The 19,720-nt window shown below is 35.6% G+C and overlaps 2 protein-coding genes across 4 annotated transcripts in view; one reads left to right on the forward strand and one right to left on the reverse strand.

The window, feature by feature from the left end:
* LOC145695079 (fumarate hydratase, mitochondrial-like) overlaps positions 1-11,159 on the reverse strand; it is a 47,358-nt gene extending 36,199 nt beyond the window's left edge. Inside the window, exon 1 of one of the 2 annotated variants that reach the window (XM_081771950.1) lies at positions 10,862-11,159. In XM_081771950.1, the coding sequence (XP_081628076.1) occupies positions 10,862-11,008 (147 nt within the window). In that variant the 5' untranslated portion in view covers positions 11,009-11,159. Of the gene's footprint in view, positions 1-6,504; positions 6,556-10,861 lie in introns of those variants that run through there. The other variant, XM_081771951.1, reaches the window with a different exon arrangement.
* A 37-nt stretch (positions 11,160-11,196) lies between these two features.
* The window catches only part of LOC145695080 (acyl-CoA:lysophosphatidylglycerol acyltransferase 1-like), a 127,613-nt gene continuing 119,089 nt past the window's right edge, over positions 11,197-19,720 (forward strand). Inside the window, exon 1 of one of the 2 annotated variants that reach the window (XM_081771954.1) lies at positions 11,197-11,353. The gene's annotated coding sequence lies outside the window, so the exon portion shown is untranslated. Of the gene's footprint in view, positions 11,354-11,631; positions 11,737-19,720 lie in introns of those variants that run through there. The other variant, XM_081771956.1, reaches the window with a different exon arrangement.

Consider the following 19,720-nt stretch of genomic DNA (forward strand, 5'->3'; position numbering starts at 1 on the left):
TTTCTGAGAGGCAAATGAAGATTTTTAGCAAAATATTAAGTTCTTTTGAAAAAAAAATGAACTGAACTAAAACCAGGGTTGGCTGGTTTAAAACACTTTTTTTTTTAACCAGATGTTTTTTTAATTAAGAAAAAAAGATCAGAAACTGAAAGGTACACGAATACTATAAGACAAACACTTGTTATTTTAGGATTACGATCCTAATGATATTAAGACCTCTGCCTGGAAGAACAAGATGAGAGCCATTTATTTGTATAACAAACTTCAAGATACAACCTGCTTGCCCAATTTACAATGGAACTATTAATGGTGTGTACTGTTGAAGCGAGCGATCCTCCCTTTTTTCTTTCAATAGTTTTAACCCCAAACCATAGGAGCAAATCTACAATCTCCAACAAAACACATATTGCGTTTTCGAGAATAATTCATACCTTATTATGGACACCCTTTTCAACTTCAAGCAATTGAGACGATCGAAAATTGTACGAAGAAAACACGACATATTCGATCAAAATCGATATTTTTACGAACGTTATTATCATGTGGTGGGTGGAGGTGGAGTAATCCAATTGGGATTACGGAAAACAGTTAAAGAAAATATGTTATATTTAGGGGGCACGAGTTTTTCGCACTAAGAATTTGATAATTTTGCGTTTCGCTTTTCATATTTCGCGTTTTGTTGCATTTTGTAGCTCTTATGGAAAAGACCTCTCTGGCATTTTTACAATTGTTCCTTTTATATATACATCACTATAAAAATAAATTAATTACCGATCCCTAAAAACAAAATACACTGAATATTTCACTTGATATTGTCAATTTCACTTATAGAAAAAGGAAAATCAGTAACTAAACTTACTATGAGTAGGAAAGTTTTGCTGACTTCTGAAAAAACATAGGCACAAGTTACATTTAAGCTTTAAACATAAGCATGATACATGTTTCCACATTTTCCTACTTCATTGTTGTACGTTTGTCACTTATCACCAGTCCATACTTGTACAAAAAAATTCTCACAACTGGCATTGCTTGTTGGAAGCCACACATATGTAAGTGCATTTACAACTAACTTCAATCAATCATTATTTCGGAAGTCCCCACCCAGGTGGGATGGTGATAGCTAACGCGCAACATGTTTCACATAGCCGTGTCCGAATCATTTAAAATGCATCGTTCTTGCCACGTTCTATCGTTCCGTCAGCGGAAAACTAGCGTTTTTAACGTAATGAAAAAGTATTTTTAAAATTTCGTGTTATATCGCGTAGTTAGAAATTTCGCGCAAAACTGCCAATTTCGCGTTTTATCGCGCACCGGAAACCAATGAAAATACACACAGAATATTATAAAACGTCAAGAAACTTAAAATTACTTAATTCTGACGCATTTCGTTTTATCGCGCATTGCGAAAAACTTGTGCCTCTAGTTATATTGTATCAGAATCACATGCATTTTTACAAAGACTCCACTCCCCCCCCCAAAAAAAAAAAAAACATGGAAACGTAAATTTACTTTTAACTCTACGCAAAGATGATGATTGGGAAACCTTAAAGAAAACGTACGACAAATTACACCTAAATCAAAGATTATTTAACGGTAATTATCGTGGAATATATATTTTAATTGCGTTGGTTGATTTGGAGTTCAGCGTCCCGTTCAGCAACAAAGATATACGAGACGGGGACTTCCGTATATCACGCTAACCATACAGCAGCGAGTTTTTAAAATTTTATTTGAGGGGTGAGAATAAATTCAATCTTTCATTCTTAATTCACTTTAAACCCAAGTAGTACGGATGGTCAGAATGTTCTAAAGAAAGTACACAGTGTATTTTGTTATAATCGCATATATTTTTTATATAGTTGATGTTGGAAAATTATCTTACATGTATAAGTTTAAACTGGAGTTATTCTTGATGAATTACAGCGTCCGCGCTGACTTAGTGGTAGAACGTTCACCTCTAGTGCGTGGGACTCTTGACTATCTCACCTCTCCAAGTGGGCTTTATTGTGGACAAACACCGCGTACATGAGTTTTCTTGCGCGTTCCACCGATTCCTCCCACTTTCTTTATTATACTATTTTATTCATTCTTATCATTAGCGTATCCTTTAGCCTACACAACATAAGTGTGGGCTATAACACTGAAATATTTCATTTGACGAGTTACAAGCAATACAGATATTTCTGTCAAATTGAAGGAAGGCACATACCAGATTTAATTAAAATCGGATAAGCTTTACGAGAATTATCGTAGAACAGACTGATGAACAGACACATAAATGCTGATCGAGTTGAATGGTAGAAGCTGTGCTACGCTTGCTTTAAATCAATGAGAAAGGAACAAATCGGTTAGTGTCTATATTTAACAGTACCATCTCAGTACTCGACTGTCAGGATGGGTGGTCACCGGATTCAAATTCACCAGCTACTCCTGGTGAAGCAAGAACATTAACTATTAGTCTGCGCCCGCTCAGCTTATGCCGTTCGGAATGTATCGCACAAAGCCTTATCTATAGGTACAATCACGGCTGCTAATTGTACGGGTTTTTTATTCAAAATGTAGGAGTGAATTAATAATTTTGACACTGATATTCTTTTATTGGTTTAAAAGCAACAATTCGATCAGTTGTTATCATTTAGTAGAATAAATAAATAAAATAGTCTTATCTGCCTACCCTATTGTGATCAGAACCACAGAATGAGATACGAACAGCGGCAACTTTGTATAAGCCCAATAGTCTAGCTCCCATTCAACCAGCAATTCTGTTTTCCGATGTTGAGTTACGTGGCGCCACTGTAGCTTTTCCTAGCATGACATTCTCCCGCGTGCGGCCTACTTACTCTTCTGTTCCTTTCTGATGAAATACGAGTGCTATTTATTATTTTATGCCTATACTTTTTTATTACGATCTACACTGTGCAATCTGTGTGTAAGAAATCTGGAAATCTGCTTTTATTTTTACGTATTTATCATCATTATTAGATACTCCAAAACAGAAGTCAAGTATCTATACAAAACTGAGATGACTCTCCCAAGTCTTACTAAATAAAAGAAATAAGGCCTCGGAATGTAATACTGTATTTTCAATAAATAAAATCAGATCAGGTTATCCGAAAATAAATTTTATAAAGAAAACCGACAGACGACAGACGATACGCGAACATGAAGATTATTTGCTCCCTTCATTCATTTTTTTTTTTTTTTTTTTTTTTAAGATAGAACAGAAACTCATTTACTACGGAACGAGATTTCTGTTATTTAATTAATGCCTTTAAAATGTATTAGTTAATACTTCATAACAACGTGTATTCTCATATTTTATAAATCACAAACGTGGTTTAGTTAATTACACATTTAATTTGATATTTAGTAACAAATAGATATTAAAACGTACTGAAAAATTTATGGTAATCCATAAATTAATTCAAAATCTACATTCGCTTTAGATGCAAATAGAAGTGCTGAAATTAAAATCTTGCAGCATGTAAACAACAAATATAGCGAATGAGGGCAATAATATATATATATATATATATATATATATATATATATATATATATATATATATATATATATATATATATATATATATGAATTCTCTGCTCGGAAAAACCTGGCTTAAACCATAAATTCCTAAATTTGAACATTGTTAAACTCAGTAACATCTGAAACTATCAAGGTAAGTCTCAGATGATGCTGACTGTCTGTGTAATGAGACTTTGCCTGCCTAAATTTATCAGGATTATGCCTAATTATTACATGGGCAACTTTTCTTTTATTAAGTTCAATATAAATGAGATCAAACTGCCTTAGATTTGAGTGGAATTCTTTTATGTTACATGTATATGTATTCCACGTGGTATGAATTTATATTAAGAAAATGTGGATTACTCTGTGTGTTACTGGATTACTGTGTGTGTGGTAGAGGCAGACAAACGAGTTGAGTTGATTTTGTGTTTAACGTCCCTTTCAGCAGTGAGGCTATATGAGACGGGACTACTGATTACAGTGTAATCCGAACCACATGAGCTCCTGCCGGAAATCGAACCCGGGCCTCCCACGCCGAAGACGCGAACGCTAACCGTTTAGCCATGAAGAAGCTCGGCAGACAAACGAACAAATGTAGATCAAGTCATCTAGAAGCCTGACTGACGTTCGCCAAATATGAATACCAAAAGGGGTCTATTAATTTAAAACAAAGATACAATTCATGTTGTATGAAATAAATAAATGTTTCAAAATGTCTTATATGAAACAAACACCTCCCAAAGTAAAATAAATGGCTTTACTATTGAAGTTCACTTCCGATACTTTGTGCGTTCAATCACGGGAATTTCTCGTGCGCTTGTTGCAAGACGGTTCTTTCCTAATAATTAATTTAAAACAATTAACAAAGATGTAATTCATATTTTATGAAGCAATTGTTTCAAAATGTCTTAAATGAAATTAAATATCTTCCAGCGTAAAATAAATAGTTTTATTGTTGAAGTATTCATTTCCGATGCTCCTGCGTTCATTTCCGAGTGCTACTTTCAAAAGGCAGATTTTTTCCCCGAAAATACAGGTTTCTTTACTGTACATCGAAACTTCCACCAGTACGGAAATTTGAATTCAGCACTTTAGTCTTCAGAACTCCGAGCATTAAGCTTCTTAAATTTGTCAAGATTTTTTACGCTATTGCTGGTGTTGATTCTACAGAATGCTTATTTGGAGAGTAGCAACAAATGACTGAACTAAACCGTTGTTGTTGGAAAACCAAATTATACTGAAAAATACTTGTATTTTACATCAAGTAAGAAATAATATTGTAAAGGTTTCTCGGGTAGAGCAAATAATGTACTCGGGATTTGGACTTTTCCCTTCACCTTTTTATTACAAAAGTTTTATGTACACAAATTATAGTAAGAAATTCCTCTAATATTTAGGAAAGATTAGATAGGAGCCCGGTGACCAAGCGTCGTGGGCTTTGGGGTTAGGTACTCTCGGTGACCGTGCGTCGTGAGAGGGGTGTAGATTAGGTTTCTCTTTCTCGGTGACCGTGCGTCGTGGGTATAAGGATAGGTACCTCTCGGTGACCAAGCGTCGTGAGAGGGGTTTGTGGTGTTGTGATCAATCCGTGAAGATTGATGTTGGTCGAGGTGTGCAGGTCCTTTTTATTCTGTCTTGTCGGCTTCCATCGTGGGTACTCGTCCTTCCGACTGTTGGCGATGGTGATCGGCTCCTCTTCGGGAACGTTGTCTGTTTGTTTGTGTTTATTATCAATTTCACACGTGGTTATTGCCTGGTACGGCAACGTGGGGATCCTTACAATATTAATCGTTTTATAATGTATTTATATATTTACTAATAGTACCGGCACCTATGGCCTTAATCCCGTCAAACGTATGAGTGATAACGTCCCTCGGTGTCGCCGAGACCACGAGCACACTATTTACGGCAAATATTTTCTAAAGTACAAAATTGCATATTTTACTTCGAATAGGCTATAAGCATAATCCATACATTAATTTGTTCTATAACTATGCCAGGCTAAGTTTTTTCCCCCTTTTTAATTCATCCAGTGCATTTAGAACTTTATAAAGGTCTTATGTTGAATGTTGTATACTCTAACGTGAAAGCATCTAATTCTCTCAAGAAAGTCTAAAATCTGGTAAAAATCACTTTTAATGTGATCACCTTAGTTGCACCAATAATATACTAACAAAAAGCTCAAAAACCCAAGCGGATTTTTTCAGGTGGGCCCAACCCGAAAAAACCTACCGGGTTCCTTCGTGCTGGGCCCACTTGGGTAAACCCTGGGGGAGAGAGATTTAAAAATGATCGAAAATGAAAGTGACTACCTTTGTGACTTAATAACTCGTGAAAAAGCCGACCAATCTCCATCAAATTTTCAACATGGTCCGTGCCTGTGATGGTTTTTATCATTTCACTTTAACGGTGCAACTGAGGGAAGTGGGGAGGCAGAAAATATAAAAAAAATCGAAAATGACCTATATTACTGTCGAATCTGTAGTTTCCGAGGTCACTGAGATGAATAGTGATACTTCAGATGTTTAAATAAAAATGCAGCCCCGCAAGTTGAGGGAGGAGAAGAGATATAAAAATGACTGATATCAAGTACCGAACCTATAGTTTTCGGAGTCGCTGAGATGAAGAGTAACACTTGCGATGCCGTTTAAATCCAAATTCAGACCCTCAACTTGAAAAAGAAAAGATCGAAAATGATCGACATCGGAGAGCGGTTCAGTAATAAACTAATAAATTGGTTTCATTCGCTCAGGGATTGCTTTATAACTTTTAATATTACAAAATAATTTTATATAGGACGACGGCTTATACTTCCGCCGATCTGTCTTCAGACAGTAAGCGAGTCTTTCAGTGACATGCATGCATATATATATGCTTCATTTATTTGTTCTTTCTATTCGATGCTTTCGGATGGTGGATGGTATTCTAACCTTAACCCTTCTCTAGGTAGCCCTGAATATTTACAATGTTTGTTACCTGTTCAAGACAATAACACACATTAATTTTCTCCATGTCAATCCACACACTTCTTTTCAACAACTTGCTTTAAACTGACGACTATCAACATAACACAGTGCTCAACACACCTAGAAGCCAACAAATCTAATTACTATGATAGAAGTAATTACTGTCTTTAAATTGCTGCCTCAATACAATATTAGTTATAAAGGCGTAGACGAAAGAAGCTATTCTATACTATCATTTGCGTGCAGGACAAGCTTAGGCACACCACTCGAAATAATTGTAGAAAAATTATAATTCTTTTACAATTTGAGGTTAAGTGCTGTATTGCCGGACCAATTTTAGGAACTTTACGGGGTCAATTGGAGAATTTACGTTTGTAAGGAAAAATGAGTGAAAGTCAGGTAAGGGGAATAGTAAAAGTTAAGAAAGTGGTTGTATTTGTTGATCGTTTTTGATGTTATAAGCGACACTGTATGTGAAGACGGATGGACTATTTCGCGGGAGGTACACTGTGTTACTATACGGATCCATAGATTGTAAAATGTACAGAAATATTTGTGTAAGTCTTTCATTTGCCCATTTCATGTCGAGAACAGAACCCAAGCATCCCATGCGGGACTTCTAACCCGTTCCTCCTCCTCCTCCTACTACTACTACTTCTTCTTCTTCTTATACTATGGATTTGTATAGTAATACTGCACGCTTAATGTAAGGTAATCTAACGTAACTTGCCAAGAGTTTACTCTGTGCCAAACAGTGACTGGAAACGATTCAACGATTCATCTGACTCGGTTCCCGGAACAGTTCAGAGTTCTCAAGAACGATTCGATTCATCGGAGCACTCTCGCTACCACTTCCTCGAAACAGACAACTTCTTACGTGCAACTTACTGCCAGACTACTTCGAAGAATCAAAATATACTTAAGAACGACTAGCTCAACTAATCCGGAAACCTTATCAGATGAATCAATTATAACCGACGCGTATCAGTTAAAATAATAAGCAGCTTCGAAACTAGCTGAACTTAACCTAACCACACGAAATTAACAACAATTTTACACAATAACATCTGTCAACTAACAAAATTAAACAAAACACAGAATAACGAAGATTATTTTCTAGGCTACATGGAAGGATATCGCCCCCCAAAACCCCCGCTAAAAACGTCAGTACAATAAATTAAGTAACTCGTAATACATTTTGAACGATTATTTTCTAATCTACATGGGTCTGCCTTCCCCAAGCCCCTAATAGAAACTTCACTGGAAAAAGGAATAATCTTATAAAAAAAAAAAAATAAAAATAAAATAAAAAAAAACTTCCAAAATATTACAAAAAATTCAAATATTATTCACCACTAATGATATAGCAAACAAGCATGTCGAACAAATAAAAAAATATTGTTTTCCAATTGATAAACCATCACAAAATTTCTAAATACCGTACTTAGATTTGTATGACCGAAAAATGCTCCATTAGGCAAAGAAATACATTTCTAAAACAACCACAATTACGATTAAAACATACAAGAGGCATTATTAATCTGCCACACACATCATATGTCGGACATAGGTTCATCCTACGATCACAACCATTATATTTTTTTCTCAATTAAACTGCACAAAACCGGAAAACGAAAACAATTCACATCCGAATTCAAAAATATTTTTTTAAGAAAGACGAGTTAACACGCTCCTCATTAAATTCATCGAACGCCTTTTGAAGTTCTAGAACTAACTGTGGAGTCGCCACGAGTGAAAACTCTCCAAATAGACCATCACGAAGCGGGCATAACACACTAACACAACCTCAAACAACTACGAACTGCCCGCTTTATACATTAGCATTGTACTAGAGAGATACCTTATGGCAAAAATCGAAAGCACCAACAGCACACACAAAGGAACATAGTTCGATTCCCTCCAGTGACTCGAATCACTATTAATCCGCGCCAAAAGTCACTGTTAAGAACAAAAGGAACTCTTACTCGTAACTTAAATGTAATCCAACGAAATACAACCGAATGCAGTACATTTTTGTACTTTTTTGAATTTTCAAAGTGGTCCGGCGATACAGCACTACCACACTTTGCGTATAGATATACAGCGTTCGTATATATGGCATAAAAAAAACTGTGCTATGTGGCTACTAAAAAGCACGAATGCTATTTAACCGAGTCAGGGCAAGGCCAAGCAAGTAAACCTATGCGGCGTGTCAGCGATTTTGGATATACGTGTAAACGACGGTAGTGAAAAATTGTTTTCGCAATGAACCAAGTTCTTATAGCACTTCTAATGGTTTCACACTATTGTGTGTTTCAGATAACAAGCGACATGACCTTGTGTTGGCTTCACACGGCGTCCGATTGGCTTTGAGCAGCGTTGACAATTCGCGACAAGCAGTTCTGCATGCTGACTTCACGCACTACTGAGTCTTGACGATACCAGAGGAGCTTATTAGAAATATTGTATTAGCATATTAACTGCTTACTTTACGAAGTAGAGAAAAGAATTACGAACACATACGTGAAAACTACATCTTTTTATGTCAACTGGTTGTTATGATACACGCTTTTAAAGGTTTTCATATACAACAATTAGTAAAAGGAGCGATGAGTCCCGCGTCTAATTTCCAGCGGAATTTTCTTCGATTTGGAAAGAGAACTCAACTTTTATTATAGGATAGTCAGGAGTGTAACTAGCAGGTTGTTCTAGGGGAACATTACTTTCAGGTAGAGGAAAGCTTTTCACCAGAGTTGGCAAAAAGCATGGCTTACATCCGAGAGAAATTGTTCTCCATTTGGACTCGAAACTGGCATTACCACTGGAAAAGGTAACAGGTAAGTAATTTAGTTGCTATATATACTTCTAGGATGCACAGTCAAAATTCTTGAATTTGCTGAAATAGTACATTTATATTGTGAATAATGTTGCCAAAGTATGTGTCGTAATTTCCACTGGAGGAAGAGCGAGCAGGAAAAGGGGAGACCGCAATCTGGCAACACCGTGCATCACTGGCTACTGCCCGTGATGCTTTACATCTGAAACACACAGTAGTAACTTACTAATGATTTCACACACCTATAAAATACAGCTTTGTATACTGAGCAGAAATATTCCGCCGGCGGAAACTAGTATCTAATAGTCATCTTTCAGGCAAAGCGCACTTTGGGTATAACATTATAAAACCTACTATAACATAACCTATTACGTACAAATAACAGTGATTCTATTCTTCTAATGCCACATCATGTAACAAAAAATTTGAATGTTCTGCTCCAAGTGCACTATTACCCTATTTCATATGCCTGCCCCCACTTATTTTAACCTTCGTAAAGCACTTGTAATGATTTTACAGGGGATAATTTTTGAACGGGGCGGGGAATCAGGTAAAATCACCATGTTTACAGGAGAAATGAGTTGTTACGTAAGTGTAAGTGTTAGATTAGTTAGTTAATAAGTACTAATCTAACCTAACTAAACCATCAAAAAACATAAAATATACGAAGAAAGTACGTATTTTAAGCGAAGAATTCTGGCCCCCAAATTCAAATAACCTAATCTAACCTACCTAAACCATCAAAAAATACAGAAAATATAGCAAGCAAGCACGCAATTTAAGCAAAATACTCTTGCCTCCCTCCCAATTTCAAAAATATGCCTGCACTCACTTATTTTAACCATCGTAAAGCACTTGTAACGATTTTACAGTAGTAATCCTACACTTGTGAACCTGAAATATAGCTGTATTACTATTTAATTAAGTCGCCCGCAGAAATTTGTTCCTTATAAACATATCTATCCATGCAGAGAATTGAATTTTACCTATTTATTTTGCAAAATGTGGTGTGGCTAATCTTGACCAGCACAATTACCTGTTTTACATCTACCTCCAAATTATCGTGCACCAAACTAAAAATTAATGTATATGATAGGCTAACAATCTTTCATTGCTTAGTACTCTACTGTAACAACATGTGGATGTACAAGTACATTGCCAGTTGATATATGAACTATATAATATATGTTCATATATTATGTTCTTTGCACATTAAAATCGTATGAATGAAATACAAGACGTTTAAGCATACTTCAATATAGACTGCTATGTGTACAATCATTTTACATCAGGGTAAAGTTTTAATTTTCAGTAGATTCCTACTACTCGTACATTCGATAAATTAAGTGTAAAGTACAAGGATTAGAACAGCATTTTTACAGATGTTATAGCATCATCTAGTTCTAATAAAGGGCACACTATAGTTAATCATGTCAGTTTTCAACATAAATTCAAGCAAGTTATGTGTAAATAAAACTATTTTCCTTCTAAGGTGAGTTACTCTTGAATCATAAACACTACTTATACGAACCATTCTGGGACTAGTAGCTGTCGGGATATTATCCCTGTTAGAAGTATGAAAATTCACAGCATAAATTCTTGTGGAACACCCTAATGCAGGCTTTAATTGCCTTGTGAGGCAACTTGCCCTATTGGGTAGGAAAATTTTCACAAACATGTTTAGGCTGATCTTTGACCTCCGGCTAGTTCAGACTCGACCTTCTTTTTTTTCTTTCGTTTAAAAAAAGAGAATAAGAACCAAAGCACTGTTGCTTAGGTTTATTTTTATCGCGTCGTAGACGATCGGTAGATCCGTATGAACATCTGTAGTAAGAATAGGTAGTTTTTAGATGGCAGCACCTGTCACACAAGCAGACTGTTTGCAGCTCTATGCAGAAAAGCGTAAATTAAGAGCGTGGGAGAAAAAAAAAGTAGTGGTGTTGTATTGAGAAACTAATGTCTTAATCAACTCAAGACTTCGGTTTATCTAAGAATGATGATTATTTGCTACAGCTGATTCAAGGTAAGAATTTTTATTTTTTTTTCCAAGAAAATGAAAACTAGTGTCACGAAGTTGCCTTATGCATATTTATCTATTATTCTACGTTTAACATTAATTCTTACGGAATTTCCAATTTGCCTTGAAGAGAAAGAAAGAAGTATTATTTTTTAAAAAAGTTCTAGTGCCATATTATATTAACTAATGAATCGTTAGTAGTGTTAGTTGAAAGTAGGCGTTTTCGCAAGTTCCCATGTTGTACAATTTTTCTATATCCAAATACAAACAGTTACGTAATTCGGTATAAGACTTGGTTGGTTGTGGATCATTACAGGAGAAATTACTCATTGCATTTAACACAGGAAAAAAGTAGGCATTGGTACCCGTGGACTCTATACGTAATACAGGTTATTATAGTTTATTTTCTGTTGTTTATTCCAGGGTTAAAATAGAGTGTAAATAAAAGAACTTCTCAAGTTCGGTTTATCGGTCTTAAAGGTCCCGTGTCAGCATTTATTTAGATACCATCTCTTTCCTTTCACTGCCGAAGGGCATGTTCACACGTTTTCGGTTTTTATGTGACTGGTGATGAAATCTTCTGCTTATGAAATATTCCACCGATATCTGAGTAAGACTAGTATAATTTCCTAAGTTATGAACGTGTATTTCCACCCGTTAAATTACAATATATGATTAAAAATTATAAGTAGGAGGTCAAAGTATATTACGTAGTAATTAAGTGCAAGGCTAATTTATTTATTCCTAACTTATTGTTGTATTAGTGTATTAATAAGGCTCGGGGCCTGTTTATTGTTTTGGGAGAAGACATTTCACAATAAGCAAAAATAATAACGGACACATTTTCTTCAAAATGAACATTTAGACCTATACTCATATCGTGTATTTGTCTAATACTACAAAGTTTGGCCTATGTTTAGCAGGAGGGGTCTAGCTCTTTTCTCTATAAAATGTGTCAATTTTGGTAATTTCTGTTCATATTCGGTTAGCTTAGGGTAGGGTTGGTTAGTTTGTTAGGTTAGGCTAGTTTAGGTTACGTTAGGTTAGTTTAGTTTGTGTTATATTAGTGTAGGAGTCTCGCATAATCCCCCCCCCAAATGATAGAATTTCGCTTATTTCTACTAATATTACGTCAGTTTAGGTTAGTTCAGGTTAGCTTACGTTAGTTTATGTTAGGTTAGGTTAGATTTGGTTACGTTATGTTACGTCTAAGTACTTGCATCACTCATTTCTCCTGTATATTTTGTGTTTCTTACGTGCTTCTGGACCCCTTGTACTAAACATACCCCCAAAATTTAAATGTGTGTGTGCAAATTAGTTGTTAGGTCTTCTACATTTTTGAATATATTCTTGATTAATTTTGCGGTTTGTTTGGTACATATTCAGAATAGGGACCCAAATACAAATTTATCACATAGAGTTTACAGTTCCTTTTTGAGAAAACCCACTCTTCCAGTATTTTCAAGAACTGCTTTCGTGGACAACTTTACATTTCTGTTTTTAGGAAAGCATAAGCGTTATGGCTATAAATACAACGTTTCCGAAAAAAATGAATCTAAACCCCCTGAGGACAAGTTATCCACGATTTGCTAGGATTCTTGTACGAGGGTGATTCATTTCTTTACCCACGCGCCGGAGGCAGGTGGGAGTGGGGGCAACTCCAAGTGCTTTACTCGTTTGCACTTATTTCGTTAGTAACTGCGATTTCGTCACTTCGCTACATAGTTTACTTTCCAGTTGCACGCGTTTAACCCGCGATACTTGTTCCATCATTTACTTACAGAATGTTCTCTCTTCGTAGTTTACGCGTATTTACAAGTGGTGCACTTGTAGAGTTCCTTCAACTCTGTTGCTTGTATATTTTATCTACTTACTTAATACTCATTTACATAAGTATTGCACATTTCTCCTGTAAATTTTCCAAATATTCCATCGCTATCGTTTATTGTTCTCCTTAAATCAGGGATGCAAATAAGCACAGAATTTTACTAGCCCAAGAAAAAAAAAAAAAAAAAAAACTACTAGCCCACATCCCCAGAATAGAAGTAATTTTACTTGTCTTTCAAATGAATAGATAAATAAATAAATAGTGATATTAAAAGCTCGCCCCGGGCGAATGGTTAGTTGCATCCCTGCCTTAGATTAATATTAACATTGAACATACTATTTGCTAATGAATGCTATATGGTGTGTCATAAGTAAATAGTAATTACCTTGTATTCAAAAAATAATTGTAGTTTGTATAATTTCGGTTCTCCTTCGAATCTTCGTAAATTACGTTTCTTCCAGTTGGCCTCGCTCTCTTACATATCCTTTTCGAAGAAAGGTTTTCTGGGAGATTTGAAGAAAACATAGTCATCCAAAGAGGCTATTGAGTTTATAGTATCGCTTGTTACTCTCAGTACTTATTCATTTAATAGAATTCTCTTCTTGAAATTTCAAACTATGAATATCTGTGATTGTGTGCAGCAAACTATTTTACATATAGATGAAGATAAAAATGCGGTCTTTCATTTTAACGATAGGTCGTGAATTTTTATGTACGGTAGAAAATTGAAATTGATATCGTGGTTTTCGTCGTGGTTAGAATTGACTGTGAGGTGTATGCCACACTCCCTTTTACTTTACTTTCTCTCTACCTAATTTATTTTCCTCTTTCTTTCGTTTTTGTTCCAGGCGCGCCTCGATAAACCACGAATTCACCTATATCTATACCCTCGCCAAGCCCGGGGCTGGGAAACGGTGGTCGGGAATATAAGTACCGTAAAATAAAAATAAAAGTATGTACTTGTAATTAAACATAGACATGCACAACAAGTTAAAGATTAATTTTACGTGCAAATGATAAAACCTGATTTAAAGTGTATTACACATGTAATAACATTTAGCAATGATATATATATATATATATATATATATATATATATATATATATAGGTATGGTACATTTAAAGTATCAATAAAATGTCAAACAAACGATTCTCTACCTTATGACGTTCACCGCTTTTAATTTTAATTTGAAAAGTTCGTGGTGACTTTGTAACAACAATAATTAATTCGAACCAAATTCTACTCGCAGTGGTCTTCGACCGGTCAATTAATCCAATGTAATCGCCGTCCTGGTGTCGAGTCCCGGCTGGATATCAAGGCTCAGGAAAGGTTTCACAAATGGTAATTTGAGCTGATTTGTATTGATTTGCTTACAGTCACATTGTGACTATTTTAGAGTTGTAATTGTGTGAAGTTTAAATACCACACAATTATTTAACACAGAGAGGTATAGACGACTTGCCAAGCCTACGAAACAGGCGTCACATAACGTAGAGTATTGCTACCAACGAAAGACAAATGTGTTCTTTTTAATTTCGATTTTCATTTATATATAGGGACCGTAACTTGATTTTTAATTGTTAAGTTAATTTTGATGCTTGACCCATCTGGGGAGCCCGCTTGATACACTTTTTAAAAATAAAGCACTTTTCAAGAGCACGGACTGTTCAAGGGTCCGGGTTTCAATAATACAAGCGCGCGAATCAACTTAGGACAGCATGCCCCACTTATGATCAGGGGCGGCCTACAGAGCAACGATCAACACGGATCGTGCGTTGACGCGAGCAGAAACACCACTGGAGATTTTCTTAACTGACTATGGCGTTTTTAGATATAGCCCAGCGTGGGTGGAAGGTGAGAGTCCCGAAAATCAGATATAGAGAGAATCATTGTCCAATTAACTCGTAACTATAACAGTGCGTGGGCGACAGGTGAGTGTTCCGAAAATTAGACTCAAAGAAACAGTTACCACAAATGTAGTGATTACGTGGTTAAGGTCCGCATTTTTAACCATATATGCTCATAGGATTGGAGCTATGCACACTAACATATGTACAAAAATATACCAAAGCGATGGGAGAAGGCTTCAGGATCTTTTTTTTTCGTATACTAGGCTTGGTCAAAGTTCAAAATTAACGTTGTCTTTTTCATTTTGCTCAAATGCGATAAATGGGCTTGGGGTCGGTGATAAAATGTAACTTTTCGTCACATAATTTGTTGACGTAAGCACTTACAAGAACTTACTTTTTCTTGTAATTTTTCTTTTCAGTAAATGCAATAATGTTGAATACGTACATTAGGGTGGTTGTGCGTCTTCGACCACCACCTAGTTGCTGACCACTTTTTCACTTTAAAACCATGTATTAGGCTTATTTTCTGATAAAAAAAAAAAGCATGATTTTCCGTTATCATTGAATTGTAGCTTATGCTGAACCAATCCTAAAGATACTGTCAAAATATATTGCACATGCATTCTGTAATAGCCAATCAAATGTATGCCTACAGAAGACGCGCTGATTTTTCGACAGCTTTAATCTGTTGCAAATGAGAACGACAGCGCCCTGTTTTTCGTAGTTTTATCTTTTGTCTACGGTCACTTTTGTTATTACTTTTGTGACGTATATCTTCCACCTCCGCTTCGTTGTACCGTAAAAGTGAAGTGAAGTGAACACATACGGAACTGTTGAAGCATTTCAAACAACCGAGTATCGTGTTCGTAAAGCCGAGAAGATCAGCCGTACACAGATCTCGTCAGAAAGATAGTCTGTGATATTAAATCAGAAGACTGTATGCTGCGGAGGTGCAGTAAGTGTCCTCTGTACAGAAAGATAGTCTGTGATATTAAATCAGAAGACTGTATGCTGCGGAGGTGCAGTAAGTGTCCTCTGTACAGAATTTCACCGACTACTTGGATACATTAGAAGAACAGGCTTACTTAGAAGATATACAGTCTGTACAAACAATGGGTTCACCCTCCTAATTTTTTTATTTGTTAAAGAGGAATACCAGAGCTACTTATTTGAAAATTTGAGGTTGATGTTAGGTGGGCCTTTTTCAGAAATAATTGCCAAATTTTGACATTATGTTTTCTTCTTTATTCTCTTTGATAGTTAAATTCATATGCTTAACCCCACTTGGGCAGTTCATTACTACAATGTTTTAAATCCTACAAATTCTAAGATTGTTTTGGTGAAAACAATTTTCAAAGAGCTTCAGTATCTTCAGAGATCTAGCGGTTTCAGTATTTTAAGTCGAGAGCGGACTCTTACAGGACTCTTCTTTGAGGTAGAGCTGTAATATTTTACAGATGTGTTATGTTTGGGTACCACAACATTTATACAAAATATGAAGAAAATCTAAAACATATGAGTCGCCTTGATTTGTTGATTTCGTATGGAATAGTCCAAGATCAAAGATAGTACATGTTCTTCTGACGCTGAATCAATGTCAAAAAACCAATACCCGCTATCCTTTACTGATTTTGTTCTTTTTGAATAATGATTAAATATAAAAGTCATAAATTTGGACCACTTCCGGTTTGAATAAAGGTTAAAGGAATAATTAGAACATGTCCTTGGGACGCTGAATCGATTGAAAAAAACCCTCTATTTTGTACATTTTTTTTTCTCTATGAAAATTTAAAATAAAAACTACTAGTAAGTTCAACTACTTCTAGTTTCGATGTAGCGTTGCGAGTTGTGATGAAGCATATACGATTGATACGTTGTGTCGATTGCGGAAACTATTTGTCGCTATCTGTTATCATTTCTATTCTATGGTGATAAGATGTGAAACCGGAAATGATTAATTTGAACCACTTCCGGTTCGAACAGATGATTAATAGAAAAGATGGAATCCATTCTTGACAAGCTGAACCGATTGCGAACAGCGCGTCTCGATATATTTTACCGTTGTTATTCTATAGAAATATAAGTAAGCAGCCGGAAGTACTAGTAACTTCCTATTGTGGTAGAATGTTGTCAATAGTCATGTTATGTTGTCTTCAGACACTGAATCGTTTGTGAAAAAATTGCTTCTCATTGTTACTGTTTTCGTTCTATGGCGATAAACGTTGAAACAGGAAATGGCCTATTTGAACCACTTCCGTTTGAATAGAGCTTCAACGGAACTTTGAACCTATTCTTGGGACCAGGGTGCGAAATCATTTGAAAATGGTGGGGGGAAGAAGTTCAGCGATCCACACTAATGCTTCGTGGAGCCTCCAAAAAATTGAAATATTAATGGATTATTATTATTATTATTATTATTATTATTATTATTATTATTATTATTAATAATAATAATAATAATAATAATAATAATAATAATAATAATAATAATAATAATAAATGTTCAAACTAGTCGTAATTGTTATTTAAAAATACTTTAATGTTATTTATTAATTTAACCAAAATTGGTAACTTATCTACTGCATAATATACACTTCGGTGCATATGGTCCAGGGTTAGACTCTAGTGGGAGCACAGTACCCTTGTGTTTACCATTATATTGAAGATTACATTCGTGAAAATAGCAGTAGAGATATATAAGTCAGAAATAATAGTCCCTGAGAACCGATGTCCTAACCAAGCATTAGAACTACTAACTTGAAGCACTTCACCTGGCAAGCCATAGATCCTCATGAGCTGTAGAGTCAGAGTATAGTTTTTATTATTATTTATGAAATTCTCGTTTCTTCGCTACGTACGTAGTGTTTCAGTTTGGTCGTTCAGATATACGGTCACCTTTGTAAGTCTAAATAATACTATGTATCTATATTATATTATTAGCAAGAATATATTATTATAAATAATGATTTCAATACAAATACTTGATAGACAACAAAAAGCCGTGTTGCCTCAGTGGTAGAGCGCTCACCCTAGAATCATCGGCTGGATTCTAGCTCGCGCCAAATTCTGCTTGTGGTATACAAACAATTGTGTGGGGGTTTTCTCGGGGTCCTCTCGCTTCCTTCCACTATCCTAATCAACCATTATAATTCATCTCATCATGACCGTCTTCCTTAACCGTGATGAATATTCATAGGACGTTAAACATTAGAAAATAAAAGCACAAACACTATAATACGATTGATTTGCTGAATTAAGTTTAATGACCCTTTTCAGCAGCAAGGCTATGAGATGTGGACTTACAGTTTAAGGTGGAATCCGAACCACGGTAATCGTTCAAATTTTTGTCCTGCGGCATCTGTGACTGTCGCGATACTTTTAAGTGTTGCAGCTGTAGATGACTTACTGAACACCTGGTAAAGTTTGCCTAACAAACATACAAAGTTGTGAACAGCACTCACAACACCAAAAACTCTTTCAGAAACAAGATCGATTCGATGTGCCATGCAGTGTACGCTAATTAGGCACGGGTTGACATTTCTTCTAATTTGAGCAGCAACACCTTCGTTTCTTCCAGTAAACACTGCATCCCCGTCCGAACTAAATCCAACCAGTTTTTCTTTAAGATTAAAAATATCTATGCCATCTTCGGAAAATGCTTGAATAATTTTCTCTTATGGGATTTTGCATCGGCATTTTCTACAAGCACTAATTTATAAAAACGACAACAAGGTTTATTTTCTTCGTCCACATATGTTCATATAACAGCAAGTGCTTATCCGCAAAGCTGTTTGTAGGTTCGTTCACTGAAATTGAAAAACAATCTGTTTGTTTGAGAAATTTTACCAATTTTGCATGCAACTGGTACGCTAGAGAATAAAGGTCTTCATCTCGTCAACAACCGAACAACCGAAAAAGTTAAACACCTGATCCTTTTACAAATAAACTACGTTTTTTAAAACAGCATGCATTTAAAATTATTGTTTGTCTGAAAATTTTCTTTATAGACCTACTTATATTTTCCTATTAAGGTGTCCCCCCTTACAAATTTTGGTGAGGGGGAAAAGGAAGTGTAAAATTTTTGGTGGGGGGGAAATCCCTCCCGTCCCCCCCGGGATTTCGCACCCTGCTTGGGACGCTGAATCGGTTTTGAAAATCCGCTTCTTAATATTCTTTATCGTTTTTACTGTACGGAAATTAATATTGAAACGGAAAGTAATAGTAAAATTCGACCACTTCTGGTTTTAGTAGAAAGTTGTGGATAGTCATGATATGCTGTCTAGAGATGAAAAAAAGAAAAACGATTCCCGCCATATATTACAGTGTTCGTTCTGTGGCAATAAACGTTTAAACAGGAAGTTGCTAATTTTAACCATTTCCGGTTTGGATAGGGCTTCAACGGATGGAATGACACCTATTCTTGGGACGCTGGATCGATTGCAGAAAACCCTATCTTGATAGTATGTGCTGTTTTTGCTCCACGGTAATCAGTATAAAAACCGAAAGTAATAGTAAATTTGAACCACTCCCGGGTTTGGTAGAGAATTTGCCTTGCGCTGAATAGTTTGCAAGGAACAGCTTTTCTTTATATGTTAGCATATCGTTCTGTTGCAATAAACGTTGACACTAGTATTGAAACCGGAGTAACAGTAAATTTGAGCCACTTTTGATTTATATAAAGTGTTGTGAATAG

Source organism: Thermobia domestica, chromosome 9 (assembly GCF_964235325.1).
Source record: "Thermobia domestica chromosome 9, izTheDome1.hap1.1, whole genome shotgun sequence".
Classification (NCBI taxonomy): Eukaryota; Metazoa; Arthropoda; class Insecta; order Zygentoma; family Lepismatidae; genus Thermobia; species Thermobia domestica.